Source organism: Balearica regulorum, chromosome 9 (assembly GCF_011004875.1).
Source record: "Balearica regulorum gibbericeps isolate bBalReg1 chromosome 9, bBalReg1.pri, whole genome shotgun sequence".
Classification (NCBI taxonomy): domain Eukaryota; kingdom Metazoa; phylum Chordata; class Aves; order Gruiformes; family Gruidae; genus Balearica; species Balearica regulorum.
This window is the reverse complement of record NC_046192.1, coordinates 24,207,834-24,222,360: the sequence shown is the minus strand read 5'-3', so window position 1 is coordinate 24,222,360 and position 14,527 is coordinate 24,207,834. Positions and strand designations below refer to the sequence as shown.

Genomic DNA, 14,527 nt, shown 5'->3' with positions numbered 1-14,527 from the left:
TCTCTGCACCTGCTTTGAAGCATCAACAGGCTTGTTTACAACATCAAAATTCCCAAAATACTTACTTGTGGATGAAACAAGAATCCCGGGGAAGGTCTCAAGTATTTCTCTTTTAAAGCTTCCAGTGGGTCAGTTAACTTTCTTTTCTCTACTCTGTAAATGTTAAAATTAGATTTGCTTGTGATGAATCAGCCTCAGATAATAATAATTATACAGCTACTCATGTTTAAAATAGTCAATTATACATCAAGTAATTTGTTTCTCAGAGATAACGGTAACAGATAAGGAAGTACAGTCAACTCTCCATTCCCGCACACAAGTCATTACTGCGGGTGGGGGCTGTGAATCGCCATTAAAGGGAGGTTATACCATTTACATAGGAAATAATCCCATTTCAAAAGAACGGTAATAATTCTAATAGGAACCAATGACTAACTACTGAGCACTTTTATGAAGAACTAAGGCAACTGAGTGTGCTCTCCACTCAGAGGAGAGGAATTCAAGGCAACAGGAGCCTTGGGCAATGGGTCCCTTCTTGTCTGCCCGTGCGAGACATCGCAGCCACCATCCTGGAACTCTCTCCTCGTGCACGCTCAGCCGGCCGTGCACAAGCAGGGCGAGAAACGCGGGCTTGTAGGAACACAGCGAATCTGCTATGCCTGCAACAAAGACTGCGATCAGCTCATGTGGGCATTTAGGCAGCGACACGTAGTGCGGATAATTCAGAAGCAGTGTGGAAATTTGAGGTTTTTCCTTTTTTTGTTACTGATGTGGAGGGTTTAAGGGACAGATCCTGTTGTCCGTATGTAGATGTAACTCATGGCAAAGGAAGGCTCGGTAACAAGTGGCCTTGTGCTACACTGCCAGAATTTGTACAGATTTCATTAGTTTGTAACGCAGGACCATAAAACACGGATCATTATTTCCACTGCTTCAGGCATTTAAAATGAGTATGACGCAAAGAAAACCTATGGTCTAATACAGTTATCAATCTGGCATGAATAAAACCATCTCAGTAAATAGTATCATATCCTGTTTCTTCATAATGCATACCTGTTGTCGTATGCAAGAGCATTGTCCAAAAACTGTGCCCATAGCATTTCTTTTTCAGATAAAGTAATAAATTAACATCATTGACATGGCAGTAACCTTTTTTTTTTTTTTTTTAAACAATAGGCTGTAAAATCAGTCATTTATATTACAGATAAATATTTTTATGGCTAATATTTCTCTAAACTAATTTAGATGCACAGCTTTGGTTGGTTACAGATATACGAGCAGAAAGGCAAAGGGCAAAGAGGGGTTGACATACACAGGATGCAGGTGAAATCCAGATGCCAGTGAGATCTCTCAGCACTACTGGGAAACACCGAGGGGTCAGGATTTTACCACTGGCTTTTAAAACCTCAGCTCACTGACAGTGTCTGCTTGTGCACTCGTCGAACCCATGACAAGGCTCCCATTGATTTCACAAGGTAGATGAGATTAACTAGCCCACTGCTTAGGCTTTGTACGCACAAGGACACCGTGCCTTCAATTACATTAATGATACGCCTGGGGAAATCAACCCATTGCTCAAATAATGGTAAAAAAGGGCAGAAATCACTCTCGATTTCCATACTTTTTATACACCTCAGGACAAATTTGTTTCTTTGTTGTATTTACAAGATACTCCTATTTAATTCAGGAGGAATTAGAAAGGTGGTGTACAACTGGCAGCCTGGTGAGACGCCCCGTAATTTCCAGGGGGAGGCAGAGGGCAGTCAAGGCAAGTGGGCAGCATTTTGGAAGAAAAGGAATTTGGGGCAAACCAGTGATGTCAAATACACAGTAAACACACAAACATTCAATACTGACGCCAAGTGGTTTCTGGGTAAGAGAATATATTCAACTTCTGCATGTCAAGCTACGCAGGTTAAACTAACGACTCACTGCAACGAGGGCAGTCATGAAGACTTGCTAATTGCAGCATTACCAGACCCGGGAGGCGGTGTGCGCAGGCCAGCATGCAGGCTGGGCCATCCCATGGTGGGATGACACCTCCAGGGATGGTAGGAAGGGAACAGGGTTGTCCTGCATCTGCGGGCAGGTGGCCCCGGCAGACCTAGCTGCCTGTACCAAAGGATGCCAAACGGCAGCAGATAGTCCATTACCTGTAAATGGGATCCATAAAGAATGGGGTGGGCCTGGCGTGCTGCAGGGAGGACTCCGAAGCTTTCCTTTGCTCGAGGTCGCCTCCTTTCTTTTCTCCAAAGACGTGGTTTTTCCGAGGTTCGGCTTGTTTTGTGCCGCTGGCTCGACTTCTGCTGCCCATGCTGAGATCTAGAGGCTGGTCCTGGCTTGCTGCAGAGGGGGCTGCTGGCTTTGAGGGTATGGGAGTAAGTGGCTTCTCCTCCTTACGCTTTATGGTGAGGTCAAAGGGAGACTCAGAGCTTCCCTTTGGGATCTTCTTTATTTCACTGGGTGATTGGGGCTCCACTTTCAAGGGTAACGGTCTCAAGTCTCTATCAGGAAATGGATACATTGATTGAGAGAATGCTGGAAAAAACGGGAGGGGAAACATGGAAGGGTAAGGTAAGGCTCCGACTTTTTTGTCTTGCAGCCCCACAAGTCCTGTTGAACCAAAGTACTTTTCAGCAATAGAAGCAATAGCCTTTATAGAATCATTCACCGCTCCTGACACCGCAGTCTGCTCCTCTAAGGATGGTGAGAAAATGGAATGATTGCTGTGGTCTTTCTTATTATTTATTGAAGCCAGGCTCTGCAGAGAGCTTACTTTGTCTTTGAACATTTTACCATTTTCTTTATATTTCTCTTTCTCACTTTCAATGTCACTTTCCAGATCAGAGCCCGAGGTGGTTTCCAGGTCACTGCCACTGGGGGTACTGACATCGTCAAGGTCAAGGTCACTACTCTCTGACTGGTCACTGAGTTTCTCATGCGGCCTCTCTTCAGAGGACCTCTCTGGTTGAAGCTCCACTGGCTTATTCTCCCCTACTGATGGTTGTTTATTTAGTGCCTTCAAAATATCCTGGGTGGCTGGCAGTATCTGAGGATTTGTCATGAGGGGACTTTGACTTTTGTTTGTCTGATCTGCGCTCGGTAGTCCTTTAACAGGAGAACTAGTAGGTAGCAAAGGTGGCCTGTGGTACAAGCCTGAAGGAAACAGACCAGGGAAGCTAAAAGAAAATCCAGGAGCTGTTGGAAAGGTAAGACCAGCAGGATGCCTATTGGCTCCAAAATAGTCAGCAAGGCCCGTATTTGCATGATTCATATTAACCATGGACGTTTTATCCATAGCTGGGGTTCCAGGAAGTGAAATGCCTTGGCCAAAAAATCCTCCTGCTGCAAAATGGTTCTTGCCCTCACAAAATCTCCTGTGTTTATTTAAGGAAGACGTAGTGCTGAACATTTGTCCACAGTCTTTGCACTTGATTTGGGTTCTGCAATCAGCATGCATGCGCTTATGACGACAAAGGTTTGAAAACTGAGTATAGGATTTATGGCAGACCTCACCTGTATGTAAACAACAACAACAACACATCTCAGGCTTTATGATAATCGACCCCAACCTCAAGATTTTGCAAGTAACACCATTTTTTTTACCCGCCAACTGTCAATTAGGAAGCTGTAAGGAGAAGTCTGGGTGCACAAAAGTACAAAAAGCTATTGTACTTTTCCAAAGCAAGGCATCCGAGCAGACAAATGTCTAAAGACAGCACCAAAACCCGCTCCAGCAAACCAGAAAAGGTCTGAAATCACTAAAAGACAAAGCTTCCTTGCTTGCTTTTTGCATTTCACAGTGTTGCATATCCAGTACCGTTATTCCATATTGCATTAGCACCCAGAGCCCGACCAAGAGCCACGGCTCGGTGCTGTAACACCGTATGAACCCATGGTGCTCCTGCGCGAGCAAGTACTTGTGTCTTCAAATGACATTCATTTAAGTCGCTATTCGCATGTGGAAAGTTAGTCATTAAAATAAATATTTGCAGGACAAGACAGGACATAGACACAGCGACCTCACAGAGCTTTCAGTCTGCAAGACCACAAGGATATGAAAGAGGTGAAGGAGGAGACAACCAGGTATTTCCAAGTGCATAACCTTATTAACAAACAACATTTTTTTTTCCACCTACAAGTAAGAATTTAATCCCTTGAAAGTCCAGGCTAGAGCCTGGGTTACCTCAGTCTAGTACTCCCAAATGTCCAAACCATTTCTATTTATATAATGCACACAGTCCCTACAGGTGCCTGGGATGCTCTAACTCTAAATTCCACAACTAAGTAACTTTACTAGTCTTAATATTGCTTATTTGTCTCTTGCACATGAAAAAAATACACTGTATTTCACCAACAATTTCCTTGAAGAATGCAGCTGTATTTATTTGCATGTCTGATGCTCAAAACAGCTCGATGGATTTCCTTTCAAACTCCTCTGGGATGAGAACAGCTTCAGCCTCACAAAAGAAGCACTCGGAAAAAGCCTGAAACCACGGAGGGGAGGAGATCTACCTTGAGCTCACGGGCTTGATCTAGCCTGCAGCACTTGGCATGTCCGAGCACGGCTTCCAGCAACCATTTTCAGTAGCAGGAGGCTGAAAGTGGTCCCGGTGGTGCTCTGCACCACCGGGACCACTTTCAGCCTCCTGCTACTGAAAATGAGTGAATCGCATTGAAGCAAATGGGATTTTGCAGGTCCCTGATTTTCTGGCTGCTGCAAACCTTCGGGAGGAGATTGAGGCAGCAACCGAGTTATAGGTCTGCCAGTTAAAATGTGGTTGGGAAGAGGATAACTTCTAGCTCCCCAGTGCCTTTTTATTTCTCCTTTCAGCATCCTTTGGACAAGCAGGGGCATCGGGCAAGTCCCAAGGCTCCACAATGTCTTGCTCTCTTCATTATGCTAAAATTTGTCTGTACCTCTGCACTACCTTGCCCCTAGTAGTATCAGCTCCAGCCTTGTTTAAAAAGGCAGCAGCATTATCAGTAAGCAGTGTTATCCCTCTGTAATAAATCCTTTTTTTTTTTTCTTTTCCCCCAGCCAGGAAAAAGCATGTGGCCACTTTATTTTTATTTAATTTGTGTTATATCATAAGCTCTCATCTTTCACACATCAAAGCCACACAACAATACACATTGTGTATTCTGAGGCCTTTTTAACAATCATTTTCATGATTTGAGACAGACTGACATAATTTACAATGGCTCTATTTTAAGCCTGCAAAGGAAACTGAATTGAATGTATCTCATCCTGCGCTCTTGGTTCCCATGAACCGCAATCACGTCCTCTAACTTCCACTCGCACCGGGGCCTGCGCTAACCTTCCTGCTCCTCTAAATCTCTGCCCTTGAGAAACTTGACCACTTGTTGTCATCTCTTAACTGTTTACCTCTTCAGCGGGCTGCTTCATATCTCAGCAACAATGCTCCTATTGTTCGAGGGCCTGATCCTGCCTGATCCACCCGTTTTCCCTGTTCACATCCCATTGACATCCCAAGGAAAATTCGTGGGGTAAAGCGTGCAGAATTGGGCCCAAACACAGGAAATTTGCAATGTGGTAATTCAGGAAGAATGTTTGTTGCGGTGTATCAGTTACTGTTCCTGCTGGAAATCTTCATTCAGAAGGAAAGACAAGAAAGAAAAGAGCAAAAATAAAAAATAAAATGAAAAAGGAAGAAGTAAAAAGATGAAAGGAAAAAGACAAGAAGGAAGAGAGAGGAGAGGAGAGGAGAGGAGAGGAGAGGAGAGGAGAGGAGAGGAGAGGAGAGGAGAGGAGAGGAGAGGAGAGGAGAGGAGAGGAGAGGAGAAGAGAAGAGAAGAGAAGAGAAGAGAAGAGAAGAGAAGAGAAGAGAAGAGAAGAGAAGAGAAGAGAAGAGAAGAGAAGAGAAGAGAAGAGGAGAAAAGAGGAGATAAATTATTCCAGCTCTTTGAAAATGCTTGATTTTCTCTGTATAAGTACTTTCTTTTCTTGGAAAATATTTTATTTCCCTATTTAATATACAACTATTTTTTATTTAATATAGAACTATTTGTTGTTTATTTCTTGCAGTATGAAGCTCTGACTTTTCTTTTATTTTCTCCTATTTTTAGCCTGATTGCAGACATAAGGTTTCTGCTCCCACAAACGCAAGTCACCTCTGTACTTCACGGCACAGGATCAGGCCCCTTACCTTCACTCTTGAGGTCTTACACAACCCCCCTGCCCTGCTCCCATCAGGTTGATCACAGAAACCAAAACTAAACTGCCCCAAATGGTACAACTCAAGTGCCATTCCCATAGGTTTGCACAAGCTTCACCTTGGATATTACGGGCCAACTCCCCTCCTTGTGTAAAGCAGGATAACTCTTATCAACACTGATAGAGTCATGCCTAACATATAGCAGCAGAACATCAGACCATATATATTTTTCCAGAAAAAAAAAATATCTCAAATGCAAGGCTAGGCTAATGTATAATTAAAAATAAATCATGTTTTGTGAACTTTTGATCTTCTACCAGGTTGGCTTGAGGGCCTGCTCCTTATTCACATGCCTATTAAATATAACGCTTCACTCAGGTAGGCCAGAGTGGTAAGCGGGTGAAAAGGGGTGTATTGGCACAGATTTGGTCTTTCTAAATTTTGGGAAGTTCTCCCTTAAAGAGTATTGATATTCTACTCCCGAGAAAAGCAAAAATACGCTCTTACAATTGAGAGAGATCCTTACAAACTACTAAGGGAGATGCAAATTAATCATTTGACTAAGTATATTTTATCTTGGTTTTAAAACTAAATTAAACCAATAATGGCAATACCATTAAAATATGTAAATATTTATTATTATAACCAATTAACAGTTGTACTCAGGACTTTAAAGTTGTTTAAAACTATTTAATGAGGTGCTGCTTGCTCAAGGTGCCTCTTGCATTTAACAGGCAGTCTATTCAATCCACGGGCTGTCAAGGCTGGCAAATAATTTTGGGTCCAGGTCTGAAGCCCTTACTCCCCAGAGTAGTCTTACTCTTGGGGATCGTTGCCTGAAGGGTGTAACGTGACATCAGTGAAGCGCACACCCAATGCCCCGCTGATTTTGGAGGAGACTGTGTCTGAATTGATTGCGTCACCTCGACCTCTGTGATATTCCCAGGAGCCAGGACTCCAGATAAGTTCATGTTGTAAGATCTACCTCTTTTTCATCATATGACTTTTACTTCCAAGTAAAGCTTTGCTTAAACTTTAGTAGACGGGGGACGGTTATCAACTTTAATTGCTTCCATGTATCAAAGCAACAGAAGCTGGGTTTGATTTCTCCTATTGCACCTTATTACAACCTTTAAACCTCAGCGCCACACTTTTAAGCAAATAACTTGTAAGGGAAACGTCCCTCCTTGCAGCTTTTATTGCTCTACAGTCTCCAGGTTTAACACAAATTCCCAATCTGGATCCCAAATTGCAAAAATTCATCTCATGCCTATGCACACTCTGTACCACGATTGTCTCCGGACCCCAAATTAGCCAGCAGTTAAGTTTGCATATTTTATGCTTATTAAAAAAATTACTGTTAAGTACTATTTTGAATATGTTCGGTCTATTATGGCATGTGGTTTCTATTTGGAGAGGCTGGAGATTTTGCGAAGGCAGTGAGTAATTACCTTAGTGTTGGTGAGTTTTCACTCAAGCTTGGGCGGTGTACTGTAATAAGAGACAGTTGCCATAAACAGACTGGTACGAGTAAATCATAGTGTGTGGCCTTCTGGTGGAAAACAGATATCTCCTTTAGGTGACCCTACCTCCCTCCCATGGCTCTGCAAAGCCTACTGAACATGTGGTCTCTGAACCCTTTTGTTCTGCAATTACATGGCTGTTACTCGTAGGCTGCTCAATGGGTTTTCATCCCTCACACTGTACGTAGGAAGAATACTGGTTGCTGGTTTGATTTATCAGAATAAATAGTAACAAAGAGCGTTTGAGAGATTATTTCATTTATGAGAGGTGCCACTTACAGACTTTTATGTTGGGGATTGCAACGAGACCATCTGAAGGCTCCCCACCTAGCCGGAAGTTGCTGTTTTCTAATAATTATAATCTTTAAGTGCAATTACTTTACTTGTAATCAGGTTTAAAATTATTAGCGATATTTATTATTGGATATAGTTATATATTTTCTCATTGAAGAAGCCCAAACTGAAAGTATTATCTAACCCAATGGTAGGTATAGAGATTTCAGACACATGAGTCTTTCAAGCCAATACACCTCTTCTGGAGGAATTATCTTAGCGCATGGCTGCCGCTTTGGGTGTGGTGGTGATATTTTGGTAAATTATTGTTGAAAGCAGCAAAAGATTAAGAAGTTTAGCGGACAAGTAGGGGAGGTGGTCACAAGGTGCCTTTCAAGCCATAGCAGGTGCCTGAAAAGACCGTGGTGGAGATTAGCACTACCCAGAACAATACTCTTAAATATTTTCTGCCTCTGCTTCCCTGGTGAAAGGGAGAGAAAGCAACCTGCAACGTTACTGTGCACCCAGCTTCCCCATCTCCTAGCAGGATCTGGCGCAGCAGTAAATGCAACCCGTGAGACTTTGAGGATCCGATTTATAGCCCAGTACAGAGCCAGGCCCACATACGAGGCAAGTTTTATTGCCGGAGCAGCTGTTGGCGAAGATCTAATAGCTTAACTCAATACTGAAAGTTGGGGCATGCAAAGGAGCTTCAAGGAGGGCGGCAAGCTGCTCCAACTGAAATTCACTGCCTCTAAGGTTTCTTTTCCAGCTCCAGCAAGAGTCATGGCATCTGCTGTGGAGTCTCTGTGGCCCGAAATGAACTCCTCAAGCAAAGCAGCCTTCCAGGTACTGCTGGCTCTGCCTGATTCCCAGCGCGTCCCAACTGTGGTGGCAGCCGCTGCCACCCTTCCCTGCCCACCCCGGCAGTGCCGCCTCCTCCCCCGTGCCAGCACGGCCGCTGCCCCGCGCAGCGGGGCCCGATCCAGCACAGGGCACAGCGCAGGGGGCTGCAGCCCGTACAGAGGAGCGGGAAGGAGAGCAGCCAGCTTCGGCACGGTGCAAAGTAATGAGGCCGCAGCCGCCGAGCCTGGCACGGCTCCTTGTCGTTAAATCCTGCTCCCCGCTTGCTCTTTGCATCTGAGCGTGGAAAAATACCACAGGGACAACAGGTACATTTATACAGCATGCAGCATCTGCCTGAAAAGGAGAATCGCAGGAAAATAACACTTAGCATTGGACTAGGAATTACGCATTTAATAACTCACAGCCGCCGTGAAGCCAGCGGGAAATTCAAAGGGAGCATAACACAACCTCCTGCTTCCAGATTACGCTGCTTTTCAACAAAAGAAATAACACTTAACCAAAGACGTTTAGTTGAAGACTTACATATAAAAGGTTTGACACTGCTGTGGATGTGTTTATGTTGTTTGAGGCCTGAAGAAGTGGCAAAGGTTTTGCCACACTCTGGACAAGCGTGAGCACGAGCCCCAACATGCTGGGAACGAATATGCCTCTGAAGGTTGCTGGGGTCCGTGAAAACCTGCTAGGAAATGAGTACTGATTAACCAAGAAACTTAACTGCGGAAGAAGCCAGTTATTACAAGCGTCTTTTAATATTTGGTGGATCTGTTAACCCCTTTGCAGCTGCTGCAGCAGATGCATTTGACCCTGCCGTTAGAAATTGTGCTTTTGAGGTCACGGACTTCACAGAAAATGAGTCAAAATGTGGGGGCTTGAAACCTCTAAGCATTACTGCAATAGAAATACTTTATAGCGACAACCGAGCGCGGGATAGTAAGAAATCCTGCACGTCGTCCTAGCCCCCAGGGCTTGATTGCATCTTACAAGTGTCAGCTCAATATAAAATTCCCCTTACTGTAGCAAATTTACTTAAAAACAAGAAAGTCCTCATGCAAAAGGCCCAAGCTTTGGGAATCTGGTAAAAAGCAGTGCAGAGCCCCACATCCTATACAAATAATCTACACAGCAAGCCCAGTGCTGGGAAGTGATAAAAATGCTCTGGAGATGAGACAGTTGCGCTCACTTAGTGCAGCTGGGGCTCATCGCTATTTCTTATTTTGATTTATATTGCAGCAGTGTCCTGAAGTTTCTGGTCCCAAGGGCTGGCGCACAGCCTGGGGACCCATCCGCCCTGCATTTCCCCGGGGTGTCTTGCCCTTCGGTGGTCCTCTTACACCCCACCAGTCCTTGCAAGGTGCTGAGCCCTGAGCTCGGGGATGCTCAGCATCCTGCATCAGCACTCAGTTCAGACTCCACAGCCATTTCCAAATCAAAAAGGGTAGAAAACTAACATATATATAAAATAGAAGTGTAAACCCTTCAGAAACCATCTGGAGCATGGCAGAAGCCCTACACCCTCCTGCGTCCCGGCCCTGGGCATCCCCACTTCCATGCTCTCGCACACCCAGCAGCACGAGAAGCTCCAGGCAGCCCACAAATTCACTGTACCTTGGCACAGTTTTCACACTCGTAGTGCTTCCCGCTGTCATGCGACATTTGGTGACGTATCAAGTTGGACTTCCAGTTAAAAGCTTTGGGGCACTGGTCGCACTTGTACTCCCTCTCCTCGCTGTGTGACAGCATGTGCTTCTCCAGGCTGTGGAAACAAGAACAGGGCTCAGTGAGGTCCCATCCACACACATGGGTTTATCAGAGGTTTGTAGTAAGAGGAGACAGTAGAGCACGTAATTACAGCAAACAAATTTAAAACTTCCCAAAGGCCCAATCCTGACAGACCCAAGTCCTTTGAGTACCAGGCTCACCCCAGGCGGGAGGCAGAGCATCCTCCTCCCTGCCAGAATAACACATCCTCTCACGTTTTGCCAGGCCACTTGCAAATGCTCCAGGAGATGTGGCTGCCGTTGCTCCCCAAGGAGATTATTTCACACACCTCTCAGTATTTCACTCTGGTAATTCTTCCCTGCAGTCTGAATTATTTTTACCTTATGACTTTCCCTCTAAACACACCCTGGATCCCACCACCTGACATAACTCCACTGCTTTGATGGGAGTCAATTTTTCTTACAGCACGAATAGATGAGGAGTAACTCCACTGGAGTAGGACAGGATGAGCATAAGAAGCCTCTAGATATAGTACACTACGACTGAAGTTCTACTTGATTACTATTAACTATGTTCAATTGCATAGCTGTTTATTCATTCATTTCTTAGTAGTTTATTCAGTCTATTAGTAGGGTATTCGATCTCCACCTAATTTCTGTCACACATCTTTGAATTCATTTTCATCTCTGAATTTTCTGAATTCCTGCTTTATTATTCATTTGTAGCAAATATTTATTTTTAAACACCTGTATTGCTTGGTCACGTACAGAGTTGTAATTCACACTATTGCTTGAGGAAAGATCACTACGTAATCTAAGAGTCGATTCACAGAAAAGCCACTGGAATCTGGGATTTTTAGCCTGGGATGCCAAACTGGATCAATCCTTCCTCACGTGAAGCTCCCACTGATCTCTGCTGAATCAGTGGACAAAACGTGCTGGGTTTACAGTCTCGTTTGGGTTGTGCAGCCCAAATAGCAACCTCCATTCTTAGCCACAGGTAATGGAAATCCTTTCACCCTGCGGATGCTCTTTACTTCTACCCCTCTCAGTCTCCTTCCTTCGGGGGAAAAAAATAACTCTGGCTTCCCCTCCTAATACTTCTATAACAATTGACTATCCATCATGCACTGGTAAACAAATTTGCTGTAAGACCTAGAAAGATTCTTGTCCCCGGCTCTGGCACCAGGTCCCCGACGCCTGCTGCAGCTACGTGATCTGCCACCAGCACCAGGCAGTCCTGGTCCTCCAGATCTCCATCTTCCTGCTCAGCTCTTTCTCCATTTAATTACGCACACCCTCAAGCATGGCTCGTTCGGGCCTTTTGTTTTATATAATCTGGATATAGCACACTTTGGTACTTTTTTGCTGTGAACTGTCTTTGTGGTGTATTAGCCTTTCAATAATTCAAGAGTTCAGAGAACGACTGCATTCTCTCTCATTTTTCACTCTTTCTCCCAGTACTGCCCATCTATTTATGATGACTCATTCTTTGTTTTCTGCCCTTTCTCTTCAATATTTAATATTTTAAGCTAAATTTACATTTGCTCAATGATTCCCGTATGTTAGATATGTTAGGTATCATCCTCTGGTTCACAGGCAGAAAAGAACTTTAACGCCAAATAACTCACAACGTGGAAAAATGTTACAGTCCAGACTCCTGCCTCACCCACGCTGCTGCAACCCTTTCAACTTGATCTACCTACATCAGCCCCTTCGAATCAATCACTCAGACTGAAAATTAGACACACGGAGCCACATGCTGCTCACCAGCAGCCGGTGAGTAAGACCTTGTGCTGCACAAATTCCCACTCAGCAGGGTTGACCTAGTACGCAGGGAGCAATGTTTGGCACATCGTGGCTTTAATTTTGGTGCCATTAATTTTGCAGAAGCGTTAAGGATCAGGTCATACAACACACTGATCTGAGATGCCCCCACAGGACACCGAGCCACCTCCGCTCCGTCAACAGGAGCCAAGGAGTGTCTGTGTTTTGGGAGAGCGGGCTCCATCTTGCAGAACCAGCACCAGAAGCATCCAGGAGCAGTTGTCCAAAGGGGCTGACCCTGGGCATGCACAAATCCGTATTAACCTCTGACAGACGCCACAATATCCTAAATCATGGACTAGTAAAGATTTCTATGAAAATGTGAACCCACAAAATACTCTAAATTGATGAGTCAATATTTAAGGGGCATATGATTATTAAGCAATGTAAATAAATGCACTGCTGTCCCTAAAAGGCAGTTAATAGTCACTTAGGTTGTGCCCACACAACATGGAGAGGAAAGAAGACACTATGGGAGTGTGGGACCTGTGCTACAGACTCTGGCTGAAAGCAAGAGACACTGCCCGGGTCTGCTGCTGCTATAAAGTGCTTCCTAAGAGCAGGATCTGGCCCTGGATTTTGCTTCTGAGATATCTCAGCATCACTATCAAATGCTGGCTGAGGTCAACCTTCCTCCATCCTGAAAACATTAAGATGTGAAACTGCGAAGGATGGGCTGCAGAAGCTCCTGTGCGCTCTCAATATCTGTCAGGAATTTGCAAAATTTGCTGTAATCTGCACACCATAATATGGTATTTTAAGTGGCCACAAACATGATAGTTGACAGGAAATATGTAAATGATCTTCAGCATATAAAAGTTGTACTTTCTTCTTACTTTCTATGCAGATTTCGGGTACATATGCACTGGGTCTATCCATTTAAACAGCCAGATACAGATAAGAAAAAGATGAACCCCAATGTTTCAAGACAGTACGGTTATAAATATACATTAACATACAGACATATATATATATATATAAAAACATCTAGAACTTGCCTTTAGCTAGTACAGCTTGTGTGCAAAGATAAAATTGGTCACATCACTGAACACCTCTCAGAGATGTTCTATGTTATTTCCACCTAAAAATAAGGAGCCCAGACCTTACTTCACCCGAACTACAATCACTCCTCTGGTTTCACTGCAACCAGCCCAGTTCATGCCAGCTAACGATCGGATTATCAGAAGATCCAGTTCCTAATTTAAGGTCCCCACTAAAGACTTCCAGGTAAGGGCTAAATTCCTGATTTATTGAGACTCCTCTGATTACTATGCCATAAAACACCAACTGGCTCTGAAGTCTTATTCATCTGCACCTTTGGTTTGTTTAGAAGATGAAGGCATCTGCCCTGGCTGATGCCCTGCACAATCTGACTGAAGCCATTACAGAATTTGCCTCATTCAATCCCATTTTAAGCATCTACTCCTACCTTTGTAAGTCTGGGAAGACTTGATCACACTCTTTACACTCCTGGATTTCATGCACGTCCCGAAGGTCATTCTCATTCTCGAGCTTTTTCTGGAAGTCCTCCTCCACCATGGAGAAGGCGGAGTGAGGCGTGCTGCAGGGGAACTTCTGGTGGTCTACGAGTTCAGCCTTGGACTCAAAGAGCTGGTCACAGTCCTCGCAGCGATACTGGCGCTCCTCTGGAAGACAAACAGGTTGGTCACAGGGAGACCCCATCAGGAGTTCCATGACAGTGTGGTTAAATAAATGGCTATTCAGTGACAAAGAGAAGAACCTCAAAAGAAACAAGAATACCTTAGATCGCATTGTAATAATGCTTTAATTCTACAATATATGACAGTGCAATACTACCTGTTAGCTGCCTGCGTGACATCCAACAGGGATTCCTAACACTGGCTTAGGACAAAATTCAGTGTTTATATATGATCCTAAATGGGGCTATACAGGGTCTAAGGTGGATATCCAGCAGAGGCTGCCAGTCTCTGCCTTTCTGAATGAAGGAGACAACCTTAGACATGAACATCAGCATCTAAAATAGCCAAAAGGGCGTTTACAGAGTTTTAAAAAGTCTCTTCATTTCCGTTAGAGTTCTTTTCCAGCACCCAACCCTGTTCAAAGTAAGCCAGAGACATGAAGTTTGGGTAATGAAGACAGGGGTCACAATGTGTTTCTT

General features: G+C 44.2%; 1 protein-coding gene across 15 annotated transcripts in view; it reads right to left on the bottom strand.

Moving 5' to 3' along the window:
* Positions 1 to 14,527, bottom strand: part of MECOM (MDS1 and EVI1 complex locus) — a 341,358-nt gene that overhangs the window by 20,053 nt on the left and 306,778 nt on the right. For 7 of the 15 annotated variants that reach the window (XM_075761596.1, XM_075761594.1, XM_075761599.1 and 4 more), the window contains 5 exons: positions 13,817 to 14,033; positions 10,448 to 10,595; positions 9,365 to 9,518; positions 2,154 to 3,516; positions 66 to 153 (listed from right to left, as the gene is read on the bottom strand). In XM_075761596.1, the coding sequence (XP_075617711.1) occupies positions 66 to 153; positions 2,154 to 3,516; positions 9,365 to 9,518; positions 10,448 to 10,595; positions 13,817 to 14,033 (1,970 nt within the window). Of the gene's footprint in view, positions 1 to 65; positions 154 to 2,153; positions 3,517 to 9,364; positions 9,522 to 10,447; positions 10,596 to 13,816; positions 14,034 to 14,527 lie in introns of all 15 variants that reach the window. The other 8 variants (XM_075761600.1, XM_075761595.1, XM_075761604.1 and 5 more) reach the window with 3 other exon arrangements.